This window comes from Mirounga angustirostris, unplaced genomic scaffold (assembly GCF_029215605.1).
Source record: "Mirounga angustirostris isolate CCGP_5_RB_7025 unplaced genomic scaffold, mMirAng1.0.hap1 SCAF_4, whole genome shotgun sequence".
NCBI classification, from domain to species: domain Eukaryota; kingdom Metazoa; phylum Chordata; class Mammalia; order Carnivora; family Phocidae; genus Mirounga; species Mirounga angustirostris.
The window spans coordinates 71,686,602-71,712,954 of NW_026991712.1; the positions used below are offsets into that span (position 1 = coordinate 71,686,602).

Below are 26,353 nucleotides of genomic sequence, written 5' to 3' on the forward strand. Positions count from 1 at the left end.
TGAGTGCTGAAGAGATGACTGTGCTCTCCAGTATGTGCTTGTCACCCTCCACACAGGAAAATTATTCTTTAGTTGAGTGTTAAAGCTGCTGTCTGCCTGGCCTAATATCATGGTGATATGATATTTTTGAACTAATGATGAGTTTGTTGAGAAAGAGGTACCCTGTTGAGTATTTCATTGTCCTTACCCAAACTGATTCTTTACCCCACTTTGGTGATGCCCACCTTCTTCTACTAGTAAAACAAAGGTGAGAATACAAATTTTAGTACTCAGAGTACTAATTAACATGAGAAAACAAGTAGAAAGATGACAAAATGGTGGAGGAGCTAGGTGCTATAAAATGAGATTGTAGACCTTTGAAGACCTTTGGTTGTAGTCATAAATCTGGAAACTCTGTATGTAAGTCAATTTAAAAATCATCCTCTGCAATATCATGTGAAAACCACAATATGTCTGAAAGAGTGAGAAGCAATGGGCTTTAAACAAGTAGGTTACAAACTGTCATGCTCTGTAACAGGATTTATATGAAGGAGAAATAAAGTTATAAATTAGTGGGGCGCATGGGTGGCTCAGTCAGTTAAGTGTCTGCCTTCGGCTGAGGTCATGATCCAGGGGTCCTGGGATCGAGCTCTGTGTTGGGCTCCCTGCTCAGCGGGGAGTCTGCTTCTCCCTCTCCCACTGCCCCCCCCCACTCTCTCCCTCCCAAATAAATAAATAAAATAAAATAAAAAAGCTATCAATTAGTTAAATACTTTTGGAAAGATCATTTAGTTGAGATAGGATTTTGCTAGTAAACATTTTAAATTGACAAGGCTATAAAAATGTGTCTTCCTACAGACACGTGTGTTTGAACATGAATGTGAGTGGTCCGTTTGGTGCCAGGTTGGGAGAGGGAACGGCCCTATATAGGCAGTGCCCATTATGAACATCCGTGACTCTGCACCCACAATAAGAGAGCTGTTCTACATGCTGAGAGTCTAAGGAAAAACACAACAAGACTTCGGGACATTAGAAAGTAGTGCCTCTTCAGTGCACTTTGAAAAGTTGGCCCTGATTTTTAGGATACCCTCTGTCACTGGCACAACTTTAAGGATATCTGTTAGAGCTAGTTTTATTTCCATAAGGAAGATCAGGTTATAGAAATTACATGAACATCTGCAAAGGAAAAAAAACTATTTTAGTAAATGTGAATGGAAAGCACATGAATGGACCACATAAAAATCAGGCTGGGTGGACAACATTTGTTAAGGTGGTTTTGATTATCTTTATGAATCTCTCTACAGGACATGTAGAATGTCAAATTCACTGCTAGTATAGTAGGAAGCATCAAAGTGTGGAATTGAGAAATGTAGATTTTGACTCCCCTTCTGTGGTTTGGGAAAGTCATTTAACCTCTGTGGGCTTTATTCATTCACTTATTCATTCATAATTATTTCTATCTTCCTTCAACAGGCAACAGGCTTGTGCTTGGCCCTGAGGTTCCTCTTCTATAGACTAAGAAGGGATCTCTAAGTGCCCTTGCAGCTCTACTGTGTTATCAGTGAATGCTAATAACTGCTTGATGAGGGACTTCATAGATGCAGAACTACTTTTGGAGGATTGGAAGAATACAATTTGAATTAGGGAGAAAATGATGATTTGCACCAGGAAAGCAGTAGACACAAAACCATGGGGCTGGCCTAAGCCTTCACCAAGAAGAGCTAGAGTCTAGGATGATGCATAGAAAGAAGTCTGAGGATGAAGCAGGAGTAAGGGCTAGAAAGTTCGAAAGGATGATACTGACTAATCAGACCTCATGGTGGAGACAGTAAACCAAACACAGAGAACACAGGCAGACATCTCCTCCGTCCCACCTTCAGTTTCGGATAGATCTAACTAGGTTGGTAAAATGACTAGGCAGCATTGGTAGAAAATGATTTTATTACCAAAAGAAAAAAGAGCCTATGACTAAGTAACTTAATTGACCTTTACAGTATTTCTATGTCGTGGGAACATTTGCAGACAGGCAATTATGGGGCATTCTGACACCATGTGGGATTTTTTTTCTTCATTGAAACAGAGAAAGATAACATTATTAAATTTTTTTCAGTTCTGGAACGTAACTAACCATACACCTCTTCACTGCCCTTTTTTTTTTTTTCCATTTTTTTCTTTTTTTCTCTCTCTTGTGTTATAATCCTCTACCTGCATGAACTCCCCAACAGTCCTCAGAGTGAAAGAACTGAGCCACTTCTATAAGCACCGCAAAATACTCATTAGTTTAAGTTTGCAAATGCCAGAGGAACATTAAGTGAAATCCACCATACTCCTCTTATACAACACATTTGACCTCTAGATACGTTAAGAGCTTCATCCTCCAATGCTTTTAATTCTAATCCTTGCAGAGACGAAATTCATTGCTTGAATTACAAGAGTGAGTCTCATTAAGGCTAAAAAGCAGTGACCCAGATAGCATAATGGATTAATATGGCGACCTTGCAACTTTGGAGCTTTACTTTCAAATCTGACGGTGCAGTCAAATCATTTCAATAGTCAATTAATCAATTGGTTAATACCAGCCTGTAGTGTTCTGACCCTGGAAGTCAGTAGATCATTTTAGCCAATACTAGCCTACATGGAATTAAACTAAGAATCATAGTACATTTAACTCACAAAACCTTTCTTAAATGATCAGAATGAAAAAAACAGGGTTTTGTGAATTGCTATAATGCTGTAATCAGTAATAATTATATAATTTTGACACTCTAATAAGCATCAGTGTTTTGAAACTTATGCCATAAACATCTAATAATGATATATGTTTACATTCCATTGGTAAAGAAAGACTGTAAATATAATTAGTTGGGTCTTGAGTAATGAAATGTGATGTTGAATGAATTCTCACATTCTATTCTTTTAGTAACAGTGCCTTTAGAGTGATATATATCATTAGGGTTATTCTATTCTGGAGGGAGGTTGGGGGTTGAGGTGGAAATAGGTATAGTTCAGCAGGACATGCTACAGAATTTTTGAAGTCTAAGGAATTAAAAAAATTTTTTCCAGAAATATGTTTGTGAAAAACTATTCCTATCTTTGTTTTTGGTAGATGCAAGATATACGGAATCCGGAAGGAACTCAATATGGCTCCCATCCCCAGATGGCAGCCATGAGACCAAGGGGTCAGCCTGCAGACATCAGGCAGCAACCAGGAATGATGCAGCACAGCCAGCTGACCACCATCAACCAGTCACAGCTAAGTGCTCAGCTTGGCTTGAATATGGGAGGAAGCAGTGTCCCCCACAATTCGCCATCTCCACCCGGAAGCAAGTCTGCAACTCCTTCCCCATCTAGTTCAGTGCATGAGGATGAAGGCGATGATACTGCTAAGGTATGACTAGGTTATTTTTGGGACCTATAGGAAATGCTTGTTGCCTGAAAGGAGTATCCTTTAGCACCTTCCTTGACCAGAGGGAGGTACAAGTTTACATCATCCAAATGAGAAACATTGGTGGGGGACATACTTTTTTTAATGAAGCGTGAGGTTACAAACTGAATAGATTAAATCGCTTGCTTTCCCAATTACATTTTTAAGTCCCTAGTAAATCCTTCAAATATAGATGTATTAAGCATGAAAGTAGATGTCACCCACAAAATGTAGGGTCTGCATAGTGAATAGGGAGAATAAGTCTTATAGGACTCAACATCCAAAATTAAGCTTAATTCACCACTCATTCAAAAAAAATCTATTTCAATTGAACAATTTTATTTTAAAAAGGCAAACTCTCTCAGGGATACAATGGTGTGTGTGTGTGTGTGTGTGTGTGTGTGATGGTCAGATGAAGCCTTTGAGATTATCCAACCCAACCATTTCATACTGAGCATGAGGAAGGTAAGCACCAGGGATATTCTATGACTCCCTTCCATAAGCAAAAGCCTGGGTGTTTCCTTGCTTACTTTTTGTGGACCCCTTGCCAACATGGCTGTCTGTCTGTCTCTCTGTGTCACATTAAGTTATCTATATAGGAAGACAGGCCTTAAGTGTTCTTAGATTGGAAGATTAGCTATAGGAGGTTTTAGTTCTTTAAAATATCCCAGGCAATGTACTGTATGGTGACTAACATAACATAATAAAAAATAAATAAAATAAAATAAAATGTCCCAGACAGCGTTTTTAAATGACTAACCAAAACCAAGTGCCTTTTCACTCAAAAACACCAAAATAATCTTTTCATTGCCTCGGTTGTCAGTCAAGCATCTTCCAAATTTGTCCCAGTGAGAAAGGACCCTTGTGCCCATTTACCATGAGAAACACTCACAGCTACAGCTCCGTATTTCCTATTCCACCCCCTTTGTTCCTTTAATCTTACTAATGACTTGTCACTTGTGTCAGCCCTTTGTTTTCTTTTGACTTTTGCAAGAATTTTGTTTTGGGGAAATTACTCTGTCAACGTGCTACCAAAAGCAACACAATGGGAATCTGACCTATATGGTTACCTTTCCAATAATTCCACTATTTCTTGAGCCTGATGATAAAGACAAGGCTGCTGCATTGACTATCTTTTATTATTTTCAGTATTCTTAATGCTCTGGCATTTGGGGTCTTGATCCTAAAAAAACACTACTCCTTCCAGGGCTAGCTAATTCCGACAGATAGAATATGACTCCCCTGGGAGCATACTTTTGATAAACAAACCAGCCAATCCAGAGCGCACACCCTGTCATCTCCTTTATCAAACTCACAGCAAGCCAGTATATTCTCACCGCCCTAAGTCACCCCAGGACCTGGTACCAGACAACTAAGAACCGCCTCTGTAGCCCATAGCCCACGGAAATTGTTCAAACCATAGCCAACCCTTGACTTACTCAGCATACCTACCGTGCCTCAACCATTCCTACCCACAAAAAAAAACAATAAAAGCTCTGGGGTGTGCTTTCATGCTCTGCCCTTTCTCTGTGTCTGCCTCCTAAGCCATCTTTTTTTTTTTTTTTAAGATTTATTTATTTATTTATTTGAGACAGAGAGAATGAGAAAGAGAGAGCATGAGAGGGGGGAGGGTCAGAGGGAGAAGCAGACTCCCTGCCGAGCAGGGAGCTGGATGCGGGACTCGATCCTGGGACTCCAGGATCATGACCTGAGCCGAAGGCAGTCGCTTAACCAACTGAGCCACCCAGGCGCCCCCTCCTAAGCCATCTTGAATGCTATGTTGCGCCTTCCATTTCTAGATATATAAATAATATAATATATAATAATTATAATAATATAATAAATAATATAAACTTCTTCCTTCATGACAGTTATTTCTTTATCTGCTATCTTAACCACCCCCGATTAGAACAGATCCTGACTACATTTTAGAAGAGCTGTGTAACTAAACATCATTGACCATACTGGTCCTCTCCGCCTTAACAAGCTTTTCCCTGTTGTTCAGTGAACCACTCTCTCATGAAGTAAGGTAAAAAGGCAGGAGACTAATTGATATTACATAAATAATGAATTGGGCTAGTGACGACCTGACCTTTAGCTGATTATTTAGAGGGCAAGATAATTTTCTTAAGAAAATGTGTATTATTCTAATGGAATTAACGGTCAATGAGTACCGGGACCTAAATGTGAACACCAAGAATTTGGTTGTGGCCGGTGATTTTGATATTGGTTTCTGCATGGATAATTCAGGTTAATTTGGCAAACATAAATGATATGTACTCTATTGCAAAGGAAAAAAAAATTCATGTTCTGCCTATAGTAAAGATCAATTTGTGCATCTGGATTATATCTTTATCAGTATTCTTTGCTGACATTTCAGGAAATTAATGAAAAATTAAAATCTTCTGACAGTAAATTCTATGCAGGATTATCTTACTTACAATAGCATTTTCCACACTCTTCAACTTATATGACGAGAAGACTGAGTAGAAACCAGAAATTCACATAATTAACATTCACAGATTCTGCCATTTCCTATTGCCCCATAAGGTCCATATCTTGTAATTTTGCTGAAGCATGAATTTGTTATGTTAGGCGGTTCCAAGCTGGTGTGAAACTTTGCCGACAGATATCCTATCCAATCACTCAACATCCACATCATAAAATAATTTATAGCTCATCATTAATGATTGTACAAGCACTGTATAGTAGAACTTATATGCTGTAGTGTTATATTCTTGAATTGGCAGTGTGTAAGTCTTAGGGATGGATTTCTCAAGAATGTCCTCATTAAAATGGCTTTTTGTCTATACAGATATTCTCAAGTTCATATTTAGTGTAAGCGTATTTTCCATCTCAAGAAAATCTACCTTCCACTCCAGCTCTGCACACTGTTCTTCACCTTCTCTCTGATCCAAGCTCTTCCTAACCATTTATTCAAATTATATTTATTAAATGGCAAAAAAAAAAAAACCCAACCTTGGTGAAAATGCCCAAGCTTTCTTCATCACAGTAAAAGACTAAACTGGAATTTTTCCCTTTATATGTGAGCAGGATTTATGTGGAATGTTGAATTACCACAGTTCCAGTTAAATGTGAAAGAGCATTAAGTCAAAAAGATCACTTAAAGCATTTCTAGGGGCGCCTGGGTGGCTCAGTCGTTAAGCGTCTACCTTCAGCTCAGGTCATGATCCCAGGGTCCTGGGATCGAGTCCCGCATCGGGCTCCCTGCTCGGCAGGAAGCCTGCTTCTCCCTCTCCCAGTCTCCCCTGCTTGTGTTCCCTCTCTCGCTGTGTCTCTCTCTGTCAAATAAATAAAATCTTAAAAAAAAAAAAAAAAGCATTTCTAACAAGAGAAGTAAAAAAGAATATTTAGTCTCATACCAGAAAAAAAAAAAAGCTTTTAAAACATCCCTCTTCACACTTTGAGCTCTTGTAAGCAATTACGTATTAAATCCAGTTTATCTAATTGAACAATTAAAAGAAATACGTTTGTTTTGACAGAGAAATCGTGTCAATACATCAGTAAAATAAATTATCACCTTATAAACACGACCCATGGTTCTGATTGCTATGGAGCTGTGTTGACAGCCTCAAGTCATAAACTAGACGTACAGTAAAATATCAAAGAAATATAAACTTGGGTAGCTTGTGGTTCTAAGCCTGTAATCCCGGACTTGTAATACAACAGACTCGGTAAGACACTCAAAGTATCCGGCATTAGAATGATATTTTTAGGACAGCATTCCCTTTCGGAAAATTACGAGCTAAGAATCACAGTGTATCTTTTTCCATCATTTTTACTTTCAACTTTTCTGCTTCAAGTATCCTTAAGTTTTATATAGGTCCCTTGTAAATGGCATAGAATTAGACAATCTTTATTTTTATATGAAACTGGCTTTATTTATATTCATATAATCACTAAAATATTTGGGTTTATTTCTCCGTTTAAGTATGTTGCTTTTTATTTGTCCCACATGTTGTATGTTTCTTTTTCTCTTTACCCTCTCTTTTTCTCTACGTTTTAAAGATTGTTCTTGTTTTTCTCATTCCATAGTTTTCCATGGTAAGATTGGAAATTTTATCCTTTCTCTTCATTTAGTAGCTACCTCTGACACACAAAAGCCTAAAATTCTAACACTGATCGATATCTTCACTCTTCTTATATTATTTAACTCCCAACACCTCCCTTCCAATTTGTACTAGAGTAATTATTGCTGTTGGTTTTTTTTTTTAAGATTTTATTTATTTATTGACAGAGAGAGACACAGCGAGAGAGGGAACACAAGCAGCGGGAGTGGGAGAGGGAGAAGCAGGCTTCCCGCGGAGCAGGGAGCCTGATGCGGGGCTCCATCCCAGGGGATCATGACCTGGGCTGAAGGCAGACGCTTAACGACTGAGCCACCCAGGCCCCCTCTTGCTGTTGCTTTAATCATAATTTAATTAAATTATGTAATTTAATAAACTCTATGAAACATGATTTTGATTATTTTTACAGCCTTTTTTCCTTCAGTTTTTTTTTTACATATTTAGTATTTTCTTTCATCTGACATCATTTTCCCCTATGCCTTCAAATTTTTCTTTCATGAGGATATATTGGGAACACGATTGCCTTAAAAAGTACTCTCACTGTGGATGGAATCTTAGACTGATGATGATTCTCTTCTATCCTAGTGAAGATATTCTATTATTCCATAATATCCTGATTTTCATTATTGCTTTTGAGAATTCTACTGCTTCACTGTCTTTTCTTAGAAAGTAATCTGCCTTTATTCTCTGACTAGTTTTAAGGTCTTCTCTTGCCTTTGGTATCCTGCGGCTTCCTTGTGATGTGTGTGGGTCTTTAAATTTATTTGTGAATTTAATATTTCTATTCTACATCAGTCCTGGGAAATTTTCAGCCATTCATGTTTTTCAGATATTGACTCTACCCCATCCTTGCTCCCTTGTCATTCTGTAATTCTGATAAGACATATGCTAGACTTTCTTTCATATTTTCTTGCCCCTTTATATTATTTTCTGATTAATTTGTTTATGTCGATTTCTCACTTCATAATTCTCTTTTCAGCTAGATGTGATCGGAAATTAAAGCTGATCTCCTGAGGCTTTCATTGCAATTATTTATTATTTCTAGTTTTATTTGGTTCTTTCTCAAATCTGTTTGGGCTGCTTTTTGAGTTGCTTGCTCTTTTTCCATATATCTCATCCTTTTGTTCCTTTGACAGTTTGCTAATTCCAACACATTTAAGTCTTTTGAGGTCTGTTTCTATCGTCTGTAGTTGCTGCTGGCTCTTGGGTTTGATGCCATGTTCCATTTTGCTTTTTTGGCTTTTAGCATATGAGCTGATGCTCATTAGAACTTTATGAGGATTCTATCAGATGTGGTCCAAGGGAGGTCCAAGGAAGGGATTCTTCTAAGGATGATTTGCGTTTGCTTCTACCAAGCATCTTGGGCCATTACAATCTAGAACCACTCCTGGCTTGATGTTTTTCAGGTCACTCAAGTAGTATGTTCAGGGTATGAATCCTTAACAAATGCTGGTTTCCGTTGGTGAATTATCACAAAAGATATTTTCCACTCCACACTCAGTATTTTCCTTGCAGGTTCTGAGAGGGTGCGTACAGGGGAAGTAGTTTTATCCCAGCATAGCCCTAAGAGTCTAATTCTTTTCTGTCCTGACTTTGATAGGAACCCTCCCGTTAAGCACCCCGCTTTCAGTCAGCCATGGGCTTTGTCTTCTATCTATTGTGCCTTTTACTCAATTTTACCAGGCTCAGCAACTATCTTCAGGATGAAAGCTGCCCTCAGTAGTCTGCTTACTCCTTTGAGTTCCTGCTTTTGCTTACTTTTTGCTTTTAAGAGTTTCTTACTAATCTGCTAGTTCATCAATGTGTGTGCTTTGCCATGCTGGACAGAAAGAGGTGTTGTTTTTGTTTTTGTTTTTTTTCTCAAAGCAAATAGGGTAAGTCACTAGAGCAACAATTAAATAAGCTTTTAGAAAAGTGCTTTTTATTTACCACTGTTCTGAAGGCAAGAAGATTCCTGAATAAAGTAAAAATGATAAGCAGACAGGTATCTACAAACACTAAGTGAAATCAAGCGATGTTAAAACCAAATGTCAAGTCACATTATCTAGCAACAGGACAGCAAATTAGGACTGCAAAGTCTGGGATTTTCCACTTTGAGTTGTGTTTATTATGCAATTGTTCAACACTTCACATGATATACTAGAATACGTATGATACTTTTAAAGACTTCCTTAGACCCCGCAATTAAAAAAATACATACTCCTCATTTATCAAAATAAGGTATCCCATTGGTTAAGGCTGAGTCTGACGAACTGGTTCTGGGGAAAAATAATAAAATTCAGTCAAACAACCAGTTAGTACCCGATTCAAAATAGTTGCTCCTAAAATCCATTAAAGTAATTAAATTATACTAGGAAAGGCATTTTCAAGGTGTATATGTGCTTAGATGATTCATGCCCTAGATAAGTGAGCACACTTCTTTAATTCATGGAATACAATAAAGTGAGGTTAAATATAAGCACCTGGCATTTTATTCCCCAAGACCTTATGCCAGCATTCTTGAGCATTCTATCTATGGCAGGAGAAACCCTCGATCCAAAAGAATAAGAAGTAAACATATTGCCCCAGACAGGCAAATTTGGAAAAGACCAAGCAAATTCAACAAAATCGATAAATATAACTAATAGGTATATATGACTACAATCAACTCTGTCCCTCACTTTAAAGTAATTTTTCTAGACAGTAGCCTAAATTTCCTAGCCTGACATAAGGCCACTGAGCATCTTTGCTAAACCCATCTTAAAACAATACTCAGCTATGTTTGGCAGAATCAGGGATCCTTAAAAATGAATTTGTCTTATAAACTGTGATACAGATTCACGCTTGTGAATCATTTCAAAAGTAAGGCATTTCATAAGCGTTTTTTTATAATTGATGTTTTGAGTCATTGAATGTACTGTTATTATTAATGATAATAATAAACCTGATTGCAAAATGAAAGAAGTATTACAGCCTTGCTGATTTCACAGTAACTAGATGACTTAACTTTCCATGCTTATTTGAATTTATTCTCATAAGGGGATTTTAGATGGCATAGTTTAGAAAGGAAAGAGAGAATGAATTTAAGGAGCAAAATTTTTTACTTACAGCAACAGTACCATCACAAAAAGTGCTGTGATGTGCCCTGTTTCTATGGTGAAGATTTTATAATATTTACTTTATATGATAAGAGTTATAAGTGGAGTTCTGTGTTGTTTGTTCAGCCTATTATGCAGATGGTGCTTGATTAAAATCTATTTTAAACTACAGCGATTACTGCAAGATAGTGTGCATTAAACAGCTCTCCCAGCTCCATTAAAAGCTTTGGGACCGCGGCAGTTTATTTTAAATATGCTTATAGACGTTTCTAACTTCTCCAGGGACATTTCAATATCAGTGATTCTCTTTCCTTGAGAGTCTTAACTCCTGTACTCTGTATTCTTAAGAAGTATTATCTAAGCAACGCCATTGCCACATGCTTTTTTAAAGTGAAAAATTATTGTTTTCTTGTGATAAATAAGTTAAATACATCACTATAATTAAGCAATACGACATGACAGGAGTGGATTACCAGAAGCCTAAGGACACCTCTAGGGATTTTAGAAATAAATCTATGTCTCCAAGTGAGTTGTATGAGGCACTGCATCTGTGTAAAGCTGATGTGAGAGTAATATTTATTTATGCATTTGTGTATGTCTTTATTTATTCATTAGTGTTTTAGTTGAATGTGAAATAAATCTGTAGGTGATCAGGATGACAGTCAGGGCCTCAACCCAGCCATGTTCGTGGTTGTTAGGATTTTCATCCAACTTTTATACGTGTGTCAAAGGTCCTTTGTCTTGTAACTCTGCGCCTTTGCCCAGTGCTCGGGGACACAGCAGTGAGCATGTGTGGTGATCCACTGCCTGTGAGATCCCACTCTGAGGCTGGGAGAAAGGAAAGATGAATGGCGCCTGGTCCTCACTTTCAAGGCGCTTGTCATCGTGGAGAGTTTCTCTTTTGGTGTTAGATGGTTTCTTTTCTATTCTAAAGACTGTGATGTTGGGATCCAATTGAACTCTCCATGCTTAGAACCCTGGTGAATTCAGAAATCTTGTACTCTAGGGGCCCCTGGGTGGCTCAGTCATTAGGCGTCTGCATTCGGCTCAGGTCATGATCCCAGGGTCCTGGGATCGAGCCCCTCATCGGCTCCCTGCTCAGCGGGGAGCCTGCTTCTCCCTCTCCCACTCCCCCTGCTTGTGTTCCTGCTCTAGCTGTGTCTCTCTGTCAAATAAATAAAATCTTAAAAAAAAAAAAAAAAAAAAAAAGAGGGCGCCTGGGTGGCTCAGTTGGTTAAGTGACTGCCTTCGGCTCAGGTCATGATCCTGGAGTCCCTGGATCGAGTCCCGCATCAGACTCCCTCTCCCTCTGACCCTCCCCCCTCTCATGTGCTCTCTCTCATTCTCTCTCTCTCTCAAATAAATAAATAAAATCTTAAAAAAAAAAAAAAGAAATCTTGTACTCTAAACAATGCCCAGTACACAGTAATATACTATCCAACAGAGTCGCCACTGGGCATGCGTGACTGTGTACCTTTAAATTTAACAAAATTAAAATCAAAGAAATAAACAATACACTTTATCAGTTGTGGCTCTATAACCACATGTGGCTAGTGGCTCCCCTTTCAGACGGCAAAGAGAATATTTCCATCTTTCCAGAAATTTCTATGTGACAATGCTGCTCTAGAATCTAGAAGTCAGGGCCTCTTAGAAAATGAGGATGTAGAATTATAAGCTTTCATCCATCTAGATAGGAATTCAGGATCTAAACAACCCTCAAAATTAAGGTCCAGGGACCTATTATAAATCCATTTGGCTAATTTTTCCACCACAATCATATTCATCATTGTGTCCATCCCAAATAGTTGATGGTCAGAAGAGCCAGGTATCTTTCAAAATGCAATCTGTTACTGACATGTAAGTGGACCCAAATTGTAACAACATTTTTTCTTCAAGGAGGCTTTGCAGATGAGCAGTGATCACGTGTTTTTTAAATATGCGATGAAACTACCTCCAGAAAGCAGATCTTATAAATCCCCAAGTTCATTACATGGAATCTAAAATAACAGCTCATTTCTGTACCCTCAGAAGCACAAGAAAAATGCAAAATAAAAAATAGGACTCCCACACATCAGGAGGTTCCTGTGGCAGACACCCTTGAACCTCACATAGCACTGCCCAGCTACTCGGATGCATTAGATAACAAACCGCAACAGGGAATTTTCATTCCCCTATATTGCAGCCTAAAAGCAAAGATGATGTGCATACCCACTAAGTCTTTATACAAAGAATGCAGAGCAATATAATAAATGATTCCCTTCAAAGCACATTTTATTTAAAAAAAATAGAGATCTTTCATACACTGTTTTTGGTTTTGCTCTTTCCTCTCTGTCAGCTGTGGTGAAAGTCAGGGTGTTAGTTTAAATCACAGTTCAGTTCCATAGGCACAATTCTGTAAGTGGTCAAAATAGCATGATCTAAGAATATATTGGTAGTGATCTCCTTTAATTACTGAGGGAACGGTGGTGAATCCTGAGACATGAATATTTTGTGTGTGTCCTTTAGCTTGGTCCTCTGGAGGTTAGCATGAGTATTTAAAAGGAAAGCGTATCAAGGCACCTGGCTGGCTCAGTAGGTTAAGCATCTGCCTTCAGCTCAGGTCATGATCCCAGGGTCCTGGGATCGAGCCCCGCATCAGGTTCCCTGCTCTGCGGGGAGCCTGCTTCTCCTTCTGCCCCACTTGTGCTCTCTAGCTCTCTCTGTCTCTCAAATAAATAAATAAAATCTTCAAAATAAATAAATAAATAATTAAAAGGAAGGCATATCGATATGCTCTTGCTTTGAGGCCTCGTGAAGACAAAGCAGGTGAAATGCCATGAGACTGGCTGGTAGACTGGGGGGATAACACCCCACCTTCACAGTGTAGGGCCTCTCAGCTACTCAATCAGATAGATAGTTGAAGCCCCCGAGTTACGCTCCATAATGCATAAATGGCGTATCCTGAGCCTTGAAAATGGGAGGAAGAACTCATGAAATGCTTGCTTCTACTAAACAAAACACAGAGGTTGAGCAAGACTACATCTGGCTAACCCTACAGGACAAGCCGGGAAAGAGGGAAACCTTCCAGACCACAAGATGGATTGGTTGCCGAGAACTGTTTAGAATTCCCAACAGGGTTGTCATACATTGCTTCAACATGATAATTCATGGTTTTGATACCCTTGATAGAACTTCTTACTGGTACTCACAGGTTATCCTGCTTCCTTGGGTCATCGTTAGAAAGTAGGGCCGTGTTGTCAGATACCAGAGGACAATTCTCCTGTTACAGCACAGCACCACACATTCAGCAAATCTAAAACCTGCACCCTACGGTCCACATAACAGTTTAAAAAAGAAAGCAGCATGGAGATCAGTGATTCAAAGACCGATTTGGATGGTGGAGGCGGGAAATTATTTACATAATTTGGGGAAATCTTTCAATAAGTACATTTACATTTCCTCATGGAGATTTACTTCTGTGATTGACATTTGATTATTTTCCAAAAAGATTGATGTAATCTGCAATCGTAGAGATTTGGATATGTCAGCTTGCTAATTTCTTAACTGAAATTTAAAATGAGTCCAGGTAATATTCCATATGGAGAAGCATTCATTTTCCTAGACTTTGTTCCCTATTTCTAAATATTTACAATCCTTGATGCAATATGACCTCTAATATCATGTTCCCTCTATTTTTAATATTATTCATTGTAGACTTTGTTGACTCCTTTCTATTTCTCTTTTTAATAAATATTTATTATTATGAATATAGCAATGGTCATGTTTACAAAATTTGGGTCGTATGAAAAATACAAAAAAGAAAATCATAAAGACTCAGTCTATAAGCCAAAGACATTACTGTTAACATGTCAAATGCTTTTAAAAAATTTTAGAAAACTTCTGTTTTCTGTCTTACCACATATTTGCATATTGTCCTAAAGTTCTCAAGGAAATTAGTGTGGTCTAATTTCCTGTAACAGAAACCATTTATGCTTTGATGCATTCATTAAGTTATATTATTATTTTATGTTTTATATGCTTTATATTATTTTTATTATTTTCATTACTATTATAACAAATGTTAAGCACTTACTATGTGTCAGGAACCATGAGAAGGGCTAGTGAGCAAAATCACACGTGGACCTGCCCTAACGGTGCTTACACTCTGGGTTGGGAGAAGATCTAACATATAAATTATTATATAATTAATTACAAGTCTGATATGTGCTATCAAGAAATATACAGAACTACACGAGTGAATCACACAAACTTGACTGAATTTGAGATACTTTAATAAGTCTTTCAAATAGAGTTGTCAAATAGCAGTTGTTTCAATGCGTTCAAAATTCAGGGGCAACATGAGTTTGACAGTCATCCACCACAAAAGATAATGGAAACCCTGTGTACTTATGAGATCACCTAAGTACAAACTCACGAGAGAAGAGAGTTTACAGCAAAAGACATCAGGAAGGCTAAAATTGAATGGCCAGGTGGAGGAGGATGAGCCAAAAAATGATTCTGGAAACAGAGAGGCCAACCAGAGAAGAGTAAGAGCCAGAGACTGTGATGTCAGGGAACCCTTGGAAGAGAGGGCATTCACAGAGAGAAATCAAGTAAGGGGAAGGTGGAAAAGTCCACTGAAGTTAGCAAAATGGCCCTGGGGGACCTTACTGAGAGCTAAGTGATGGGGAAGGCACACTGAGGCGAGTTTCAGAGACTGCATTCAGCGAGCACAGGCAACCACCTGGAGGAGTTTGATTGTGAAGAAAAGAAAGAAAGATATGGCTATGTGTAACCTACAGGAGCAAAGAAAAAGTTTACTTTTTTGTTGGCTTTGTCTCTCAAGTATTTAAATACCAATCAGGACCGTAGAGTTGAGGCTATGACCTATTCATAGGCATTCTGCTTAATTAGTATAAAGCCTGGACTTCCGGATATTATTTAGAAGTGTCCAGGTGATTCTAATGGGCAGTCATATTTGAGAGCTGCTGTTTTAGGTCATACTTGCCCACATGTTTAGTTTAGAGCGAACAGCAGTTTGCCCAGTATCAACTCAGTCCCAACATGCTAGACCTCTCACAGATTTACATGGGGACCAATGATTTAACAGGATCACCTCTCAGATCTATCCTGGGGAAGTTATCTTCTAGCGTTAATCTCCCTTAGTTTGCCAGGTTCAAAGCATCCTTGTCCCCACGGGGGGTGTTTGATCTCCTTCAGTAGACAATTTCAAAATGATAATCTTTTAATTATCTTTCTCACTAAAAACAAAGCCCAAAAATTCACATAGCTTTTTTGCTCTCTTTGGTTCTTGGAGCATATTTTTTTAAACTATGACCACATGGCTTCACAAATTAATGTTAAGGTCGTTTCTTTCCTTTCACTCTGTGGATGTTTTTACGTTCCTACCACATCATGATTAACACTAGAATATCATTTTAAAGTTTAAACAACTATAAATATATACCATCTCAGTAATCACAAAATGACACCGCAACTGGTTTGCAGAGAAAATCGTGGCCCAGAGAAATTGTATCATTCGCCCAAGGTGGCACAGCTAAAGGATAGTAAAGGAGGGCATGAGTCTAGATCCTCTGGTGGCATATCCACTGGATATCCAGCTGGCTCTCCATTGCTGGTAGCTGCTTTACACAAACTCCCCTGTCTAGCAGTTTGTCTGGATGAAATACATATTGTTTGTACATATGTTTGCAGAGAGCAAAAAAGCAACAGCAACAGAAGGTGAAGGTATAGTACCTCATGTGATAATGGCAGCATCATCAGGAGATCATGCACATGCGCGTTTATGCTGGGAGCAGCCTGAAGAGAAGATCCCAACAGAGTCAGCACTATTTGCTACTCAAGTAGATTCATAGAATTGTAGAGCTAGAGAGAAATCCTAGCCAAAATCTCTCATTCTATACAGGTGAAGTGACATCACATATAATTAGTTAATATCAAAGGTAATATTCAAATGCAGATGTTTTCAAAACAATGTGTCTTTTCCCACTTGCATCAGAATAATGATTAAAAGCATCCAAATATTCGTACTTGAGGACAATGGAGAAAATGGAATCAATTTTTAAACTGAGTATAAAGCTGTTCTAGAAACGTCTAGAATCTGGAACCTCATTTCCAGAGATGCACTTTCCAATATGAGGACCACTAGCCACTTGTAACTCTTTAAATTTCAAGCAATTAAAATGAAATAAAACTTTAAATTTTGCTCCTTGTTTATTCTAGCCACATTTCAAGTGCTCATTAGTTACATGTGGCAAGTGGCTACCATTTTGAATAATGGAGATTATAGAACTTTACCCTCATGGCAGAAAGTTCCACTGAGTAGCACTGATCTGCCTAGATTATGCCAGTCACTAAATTATGAGCATTGCTAGGTTTTCCCAATAGCATTTTATAGAGACCTTAAATGCAACATCAAAAGCTACTCAACTTTATTATTGGACATGTCGCCCACCATGGTTTTAAAATCATACTTAGGAAAAAAAGGATAAACTTCCCAGAAGAAAACAAGTTAGATTGTTCACACAATAGGAGGAATCCGCTGCTGTCTCAGTTACAGTGCTGCTTGTCATTCAGCAACCCCAATAAGAAAAATGAAAAGTTGACAGGCAAGGGATAATATTTAGCAGTATAATAATATTATAAAAAGAACCAATAAGACTATTTTAAATTAGACTAGAAGAAGGATAAATATGAAAAGTACAGGAAATATAAAGTTAGTTTTGCCTGAAAAACAACACTGACGAAACACCAAGTGCCCCCCAGTAAAGTCTGGGTTTGTGTGATGAGTGTGGGCAAGCATATCTGTGTAAGCCTCAAAGGGGAGCAATATGATGCATTGCCAAATCTTTTCAGTTCCTCAGTAATTCTAATTTGATGTTTATTTCAGATCAACGGTGGAGAGAAGCGACCTGCCTCTGACCTGGGGAAAAAGCCAAAAACCCCCAAAAAGAAGAAGAAGAAGGACCCCAATGAGCCCCAGAAGCCTGTGTCTGCCTACGCGTTGTTCTTTCGTGATACTCAGGCTGCCATCAAGGGCCAAAATCCAAATGCTACCTTTGGTGAAGTCTCTAAAATTGTGGCTTCGATGTGGGATGGTTTAGGAGAAGAGCAAAAACAGGTAAGAAAGAATCCAAAGTGGAGTGGCAATTGACACACTTTAAGAACATGTAGGCACTCTAAAAAAAATGGCTTCGGGGGACTTTGGGTGAATTTTCTGATGCCAGAACTAAGGCTGAGAATGTGCCCCATCAGAACCAGACTTCGGGAGACTTTCACATAATTTTATACTCCTTTATTGCTCCTTCATAAATAGCCTGTTAGTTTCCTTTGTTTCAAGTTTTATATACTGTAGTTACTTTTGGAAGGACTTTGACATGTCCCAGCCAGGATGACATCATTCCTTAATGTGGCCAGTGTGATCATAAAGACTAAAAAAAAAAAAAAAAAAAAATACTGAAAGTATTTTGAAAACTGTCCACACCTCTCTTTGAGCACTTACTATTTACCCTTTGGTCATCAAAACCCTCTTTGCTCTTTGCTAAATGAACCTCAGATTTAAGGGTTTCTACCCTTAGCCGTTCCCTAAAGACCACTGGAGCATGTTATTCAATCCCACATATACCGTATTTCTAGGCTGTGTTAAATGGGACCAGATGCCTGGTTATTTTCTTCTGGTGTGGATTGCCATGATGCGAGGACCATGCTGAGGGGGGCCATGTGGAGCACTCTGCATCTCAGCCACAGCAGAAGCAGTCCAGAACATCTTGAGGAGGATGGGAATCATGGAGACAGAGCCAAGATTTCATTACATAGATGTAGCCCACCTCAACGAAGAAGCAATATTGATCCATATTTCTAAACCTGGGACTAAATTGCCATTGTCGCCATCTAGAATGTCCTTGTCAAAAAGAAAAAAAGAAATAGACAAGCATCATCACTAAGTTATAGTCATTGAAATGATTATATAGACGCAGCTTTAGCTGCTGCAGGATACCAAACGGTAAAATGATGTAGTAGTCTCACAGCTGATTCTTGATAGAGACCTTTACCTTTCCTCATCAGGTCCAGGGAAGTATGTAAGAAACAGAAAGTCTCAAAGATATGTACATCTAGAAGGACCTCTATATTGTGAATATCGATCAACAACTAAATGTATACAGTTTCTTACTCTTTTAAGAATACTTTCCACATGATTTCTCTCATTTGGTCAGCTGAATACTCATAGATACTTTTATCTAAATTTTGTAGATTTTGCGATAGAGCCAGATAGTTAGCTTTACTCATGTCATTCAACGAGTGTTTGCTGAGCATTTTCTATGTGCCCCAGGCACTGTTCTAGACACTGGAGATCTAGCAGAGAACAAAACCGACTCCCTCATTCTATTGAATGGTTTGTCTAAGATTACTTGGCTGCTGCATGGAATTACTGTGACTAGAACTTACCACTCTGTGAAATCAATTACGGTGGAAATAGTAGAACTGGTTGCTAAGGAACATAGAACCCAAACCCCCACCCCAGTTCTCCCCAAGCCTTCTTTTCTGTAAGCCAAAGCAACTTTGACAGTCTGAAATCTCCACACATTTTCTTACGTCCCTTTCAAGATTGCCGGTCCAGAGATGGTTTCATAGGAAAGCACAGGCCTACCATGTGGAGCACCGTGTTGCAAGAGTCATCCTCCAGGACAGAAGACACACCACTGAAACATTCTCTGTGCACTCAATTAAAATATCCATCTCACTAGTAATAGGGTAGCTGACATCGTGTTTTGTGCTTCTATTGAAAACCTAATATAGTTGTTTCAGGATTTTAGAGCCGATTTCTGTCCTACCACAGATGAGTTTGCTCTCACACTCCCAAAGCTGAGGTGTGGTCCCCAGTTGATGCTGGACATTCACGGTGGGATTCTACAGTAACTTCACTCTTCCACTCAGTAGAGCATTACCGAATGAGAAACTAGCTGCATATAGACCAGGAATCCCAACCTTATCCTTGTTCCAGATTTCATAACCATAATGCCTCCCGGTTCCACCCCTGATGCCACACACCAGGACACACCCCTCTCTCTACTTCAATCACCACTGTGTGTATTCTTAGTTAGGCACCAAGCTTCAATACTATAAATTCTTTTGCTTGGTGAGATAAAATTTCCCAGAGAAGACATTCAGAAAGTGATTTCTCTCCCTAGGGGTTCTGTGCAGCAAGTCTCGTTCATCAGAGGACATAGTGATTCCCCTCTGAAGACTCAGCCCTCCCCTCTACCCAAGACTCAGCAACTAAGCTGGGCGTGGTGTTCCAAGGCTCGTATGTTGCTCCTTTAGCTTCCACTTTTCCGACAGTTTTATTCCACAAAACCTCAGTAGCCTGTGCTCTCACTCGTCTGACTCCTCTCCTCTATCTCCCTGACCCCAGATACCTTTTCCTAATTATTTCCCACATTCGCTAGAGGAACCGGTGTGGTTTTAAGACCAGTGGTTTAAAAGGGGGAGGTGTACAAAGGCCTTCCTTAGCCCAGGATCGGTCCTTCACGTTATCGACGTTAAAAGTCAGTGTCTACACCCATGTCTCCAGTGGAAAGAATAATATTCATATGATGAAAATCAGGTAGTTCCTCAAGGCAGCAAATATAGTGCTGCAGGTGGTTCCCACTAATTCTATTATAATAAGGCCGTTTATTTTTATTACAGCAAGAGGAGAAACATTAAGATAATATTCCACATTCTTTTTGTGTGACCATATAAAGTATTTACAGACCCAAAGAGTATGAGATTCACTGTTCTCAAACTGTCATGTTAAAAAGGAAAATTACTCCCAGTCTCCCATACTGCCTTTCAAATTGGGGCCGATCCTTTCTAATGCAGAGAGGATCATAGTTATGATGTAACATTCAAGGATTTCTAATTGTATACGTGTGATGACAAATGTTTTTCCTCTTTCTCTTGTGCATTTTATTTCCAATTTACTAAGTAACTCGTAACGAGTCTGCCTTCAGGTTCTGTCTTAACAGAAACAGTTGGGGTCTGGGGGAGGAATTTGTTTTACAAACAAGTGGTGAAATTCTCTCACAGTTGGCCTGTAGAACTCATTGGATATTACAAAGCAATTTTGTGATCAGAACCCAGGTGTTAAAAAGTTATGCCGAGATTGTTTGGGGAAATACCTTAATAAACATAACCATCTTTTTCTCTCATTAAAAAATATTAATATTTTTAAAATGGAGTACCATTACCAAATCGAGGTATTGGGAGCAGAGTGAGTCACTCTAAAGTGCTTTATGCTCCTTTGACTTAGCAGGGGTTCAACCTAGCTCATCCTTCCCTCTTACAAGATGATCTTGCTTACTAAAGACAGTGAGGCCGAAGATTATGCGGAAAAGTATGGTCCGTTCCACGCAGAGGATGCAGGCCCATCCCGGGGACAAGCAGAGAGAGGGTCAAATGAATGAAATCAGACACTGTGCTTACGAAAGGGAGCATACCGCATCAGATGGGCCATAGCTCGGCTGCTCGGTGGCCGTGTTTCTCCCACAGTTTGCAAGAATTGCCAGCAATCGCGAACATGCCTGCCTAGAATGCACATTTGGGCATCAAGAGAATTTTAGCAAAATACCCCAAAGTGTTATGATGGTGTATTACCACCTGTTCTTTCCCTTTATGTTGACTCATTGTGCCAACATAATATAGGATCTCTGTTTCGAACTTAAATTAATTGTATTTTCTCCTCATTTAATATTCAAATTTGGGAGCGCACATCCTGCCATGTATTTTTAAAGGAATGTTGCTGGAGCGGATTAGAGGCAGACCATTAAACTCCAAAATTTAGGCGTGTTCCGAGAGCCCCACGTTATGTCATTGGCATTGTGTAGGCAGCTGGTTCGGGTAGAAGCTAGGATTTCACGTGCCACGATTGTTTCAAAAATCCTGTTGTCGTAATAGCCCACAATTATGAACAGCTACAAATATAAACACAAACCCGGGGAAAATGGACAAAATTATTGATGATTTATTAGGGGCTCTGAAAATTACAATATTTAAGGAAAAACAGCCATTAGTGAGATTACAATTGAATGCTTTCTTGACAGCCAGAGGGCACATGACTAATAGAGCTGCCGTGTGTTTATATCACATGCTTCCTCATTGTGGAGGATAGGTGGGCGTGAGAAGCCACTGCAGAAGGGCAGATCTTTATTTTCAGAGTCCATGGTGAGGGAGCAACTGTATGTACTTTGGTTTCTGTGAAGAATCTCTCAAAGAAGAAAAACTAAAAGGAAGCTGAAAGAAGCGATAAAAATCCTCCAGGAACACAAGACCTCCCTTAGGAATCATTCCTACCAAAGCCACTGAACAAACTTCACATATCAGAGATCTCCCCATTTTAATACTTTGGAAGATGGTGCTGAATCTGGAAGGGAAGGAGGATTGTGTTTGGGATTCCAACCAGAGGTTTTAAATGCTAATGAATCGTAAGAAAATGGAGAGCCCATTGCAGAAGCATACTAAGTCGTTCAGAAGGCACCAGATGGAGAAAGGGAAATAAAACATAAGTATTGCTGTGATGTTGGTCTTTGCTACTTATCTTGCACTGACTGGAACCTACAGAGAGTGAAAAATAATAACTTAACAATATCACGCCCTTTATAATAGGCTCCTGGGAGTTTCAGCAACCCTCAGCATCTTTTTTATGAGGTTTCAGCTAAATTTCTTGTCTATTCCTGTTATTCTGAATTCTCTGATTCTGGTCACCGAAGTATAAGATCTGGGTCCACAGTGACAACAGCGAACAAATCAAACCCTACTAAATTAAAGAGTCCATCCAGCTTTGAAGCCGAAGCGATTGGTCCAAGGAACTATAAAAGGGTTCTCGGGTCCTTTTTAGCCACGGAAAGGCAGCTCTTAAGTGGAAAAGGAAAGTCACCTTAAATCAGAACCAGATGTAAATTACTAAATGAACCTTAAGTTCCCAATTGGAGACACAGTTGGGCTGTAATACATTTAGCAAATTACAAACAAAATGTTCTTGTTTACATTACATTAAATGGCTTTAAAGCTTCAGCCAAAGAGCTAAATAAACATGCTGTTATGCTAAAAATGGAGTGGAAGGCCTGTTCGGAGTTTGAGTATATTCAGGAGAAACGGCAGCCCACGGTGCCGGGGGAGTATATTTTTATAAACGTTCGTCCTGTCGTGCATGGAAGAGGAGAGTAGATTTACCTCCAGATCCAGAGCCTAATGAGCAGATCTCACTTGCAGGGAAACTGTTTGAATACTGTAACATATGCCTTCTTTCAGGATGCATAATTCATATCCAAGGATATTAGCCATAGCAGCTCAGCTCAATAGTAACACCTCATTATTTTATCCCTCAGTATTTATTCCTATGTTTGACGCCTCATGAAATTACTGTTAATGTGTTTATATAAGGGCAGATCTGACACAAGTAGCGAGAATGTAATTTCCTACTCATTCTTTCCTGCTGCTGTGTCCTCTTCCCTTGGTAGAAGTGGCAAGTGTAAATAGTTAATTTGCTTCAATTATGAGCCTGTCCTGCTAAATTAGAAGCAGCAGGGATATGAAGAGCCAGAATTATACTTATGAGGCAGCTGACAAATCCTCTGAGCCCATGGAATCAAATCATTTACTCCTCATTGGTGCTCAAACACCCACTAGAGAAGTGCGGCCGGGGATCCCCCCTCCTTATCTTCCAATAAAATTTGGATTTTACGTCAACAATACTTAAGGTTAACTAAAATCCTGTTGCACTGTAACATTCACACATGTGTTTATCTTAGCCATTTCCTTTTTTCTTTTTTCCAACCGGGAGTGAAAAATGCGAAACAATGGTTCATGTATAAACTGTAGAATATAAGAAAAGTTTAATTCCTAAAAATGTGCAACTGAGCAATTAATTTTAGTAATTTTCTTGGATGAAATGGTGAGGCTTTTTTAGTTCTAATATGCAGGTATGGATGTATCCATAGAACTGTTGGCACATAATGGGATTATTGCATGCAGGAGTAAACCAATGTAGGACACATGTAGAAATATCCTAGGCTCATATACGGTGGAAGCAGACATTTCACTTGGAAGTTTCCATGACACTGATGGAGAGAGAATTTGAAGAAAATACTCCTTCAAGCCAGTTGTGCTTTATGTATTATCAGTGGAAATATTTGAAGCGGGTGGGTTGTATATCTATCCAATCCTCTATCTCCATTGGTGTGCATTTTAACGTAGAAGACGCAATTGAGAACATCATGCGCGCTGCGCGCCCATACTTATACTCACAAAAGGAGAAATCTGGCCCTCGAGACTCTACACTCAATTGCACGTATTTCCTGAGCACCTACTGTGTACCAAGCATGGCCCTGTTTGCTGGGCTTCATCTGTAGACAGTGCTGGTGGGTGTCGGAGACACTCATCAAGGGGAGTTCTCCTGCAGCTAGGAGGAGCCATTGAGTCAACGAAGGTGTATCTAGGATACCAGATGGTTCACCACATGGTGTTGCTCTATGTGTTGCAGGATATTGGGTAAAATAACTATCCATTTTAGTCCATGTTTTCTTATCTGTAAAATGAGAGTACTGCTACCATTACAACCTTCTTATTGAAAGAATTAAAAACTGTAGATAGAGGTAGAGTCTGCCACACACACAAAATGCATGCAACAGAGGCATGTTTTTAATGCCTTTTCTGATTCTGTAACTTCAATTTCTCCATCACAGCAGGCTCAGAGAGGGCACTCAATATATTGTTAAGTGTGATTGAATGACATCATGCTTCCAGCCACCCTCATTTAATAAATCAACACATATATTTTGTAGCCTTTTTTTTTCAGACAAAGAGCTTGCCTACCCTTCCATAAGCAGGTTGCACCATTATTGCGTCGACCATTTAGAGGGATCAGATGGTCAGCAAAAGAATTGATAGCAAGATTTTTGTCACATCGTATAATATTTTCAGTCCTCTGAATACCACTTTATAAATGTCTTTGAGCTGCGGAATGCTTAAGAAAACGCTGAGCAAGTTACACATGATGGAAATTTAACCACATTTAAGTACTAAGTTCTATATAAAATACAGATGCACTTGCTCTAGCTGTCCTAAATAATAACAGCATTGAAAGAAGCTGCAAACGTTAATTTCTAAAGGATACAGCAGGGAATTGTGATTAAATTATTATTTCTTATACATAACTGTACTTCTAAGCATTTTCTATAAATATGAACTTGCAGTGGGGACAAAAAAAAAAAAAAAAACCCTACATTTGAAGTCAACCAAAAGGAAAAATGCCTTTTAGGTTTTTTTTATAGTGTTTGAATAGAATACAGAATTGGAAGAATTATACATTTTTTTTTCTTATTATTACTGCAAAGACTTGGTTGAAATAAACTACGACTATAGAGATTAACTAAGGGCCAGAGCAGAAAAGAAGGAAGGAAGAAGGAATTAAATGGTATTTATAAGATTTTCCTTTTTTGTATGAGTTAGATGGATTGTTTGTTTGGGGAAGAAGCAGAAAGTAGAAAAGGAAAATGACATTATATTAGCCTTTTTTTCTATTTGAGTTTATCATATTCATTGATATTGAACTGCTGATTTTAATTAGGGATTAACAGCCTAGAAAAACATGTGTCTGTACTGGTATTTAGTGCATTTCCAAAATGATTCAGTGAATCACTAGATTATATGAACAGGATTTGGATTCTCTAGAATTGCTATTTGATGTCGATCTACGTATGTTTTAGATTAGCCATTATATATGTTTTAGTTTAACCACTAAGATGCAGTCCTTAGATAGGATATGGTAGCTTTCTTAGAATAACAAACCACAGCATATAACTAAGTTAGGACAGGATGAATTCAAAAGTGTTTGGATGAGCTGGGGAAAATGATAAATGATGTATTATGATTTTTAAATCCTCATCTGGCCAACTTTGCACTTTATTTCAAACAGCTGTAGACCATTTGGAAGCCATTTTGTAGCTTGGCCGAGTACTAATATTTACTGTATGAACCACATATCTTTAAAATATTTGTCTTTCCCTGAGGGAGGGAGACCGTTTCTTTCCCAAACTTAACTTTGACATAAATCAGACCCATCCTCCTAGGTTAGAGGGTTTGATCATTGCAGAGCTTGTTCCTAGCCAAACACTGTCGCCGTCATCTTTGGTTTCTGCAAGTAGGAGACCTTCTCCATCCGTGAATAGAGGCTTTGGAACATTTTTGAGGAACTCTTTACTGATGGTTTTTAAATAGCTGTCCTAAAGTCAGGGTTTCCCACTTCACCTAAATGTGGAATTCTTACATGGTTTTATCACTCTCAAACATTTGAGTTCTTGCCCTCTTCAGACATATGCATCAACTACAGAATTCAGAAAGCATCCATGTGCAATCTTAGAAGGTAGCATGAGAAAGACATACAGGGTATATAATAATGGGAGCCATTAGGTAGTTCTCAAAGGTGAAGGTTCTAAATTACCATCAGGGAAACCACCTCAGATTTTAATTTCGCTCTGGGCTACTCCCCTTTAACCACAATTACAGAAATATACCTCCTGAAGTGACCACCCTTTGAATCCTCCTTCTGAACATCTGCAGCTATGCAGGAAAGAGCGGACCCATCGATCCACGTAATATGACATGATGAGTTTACTCTTTTCTAAAGTGGTATGTAGGCACTTTTGTGATGATCCCACATAGTCAATCATCAATAGGCAATAGGGAGCCATTTCTAGAAAACAGGGCACTCTGAATGCTAGTCAGGTATCCTGTAACCACATTGATCC

The 26,353-nt window shown here is 38.8% G+C and overlaps 1 protein-coding gene across 2 annotated transcripts in view; it reads left to right on the forward strand.

Annotated features, from left to right (window-relative positions):
* Positions 1–26,353, forward strand: part of TOX (thymocyte selection associated high mobility group box) — a 295,904-nt gene that overhangs the window by 245,394 nt on the left and 24,157 nt on the right. For both annotated transcript variants that reach the window (XM_045899001.3, XM_064588294.1), the window contains exons 4-5: positions 3,086–3,367; positions 17,458–17,688. In XM_045899001.3, the coding sequence (XP_045754957.2) occupies positions 3,086–3,367; positions 17,458–17,688 (513 nt within the window). The remainder of the gene's footprint in view (positions 1–3,085; positions 3,368–17,457; positions 17,689–26,353) is intronic.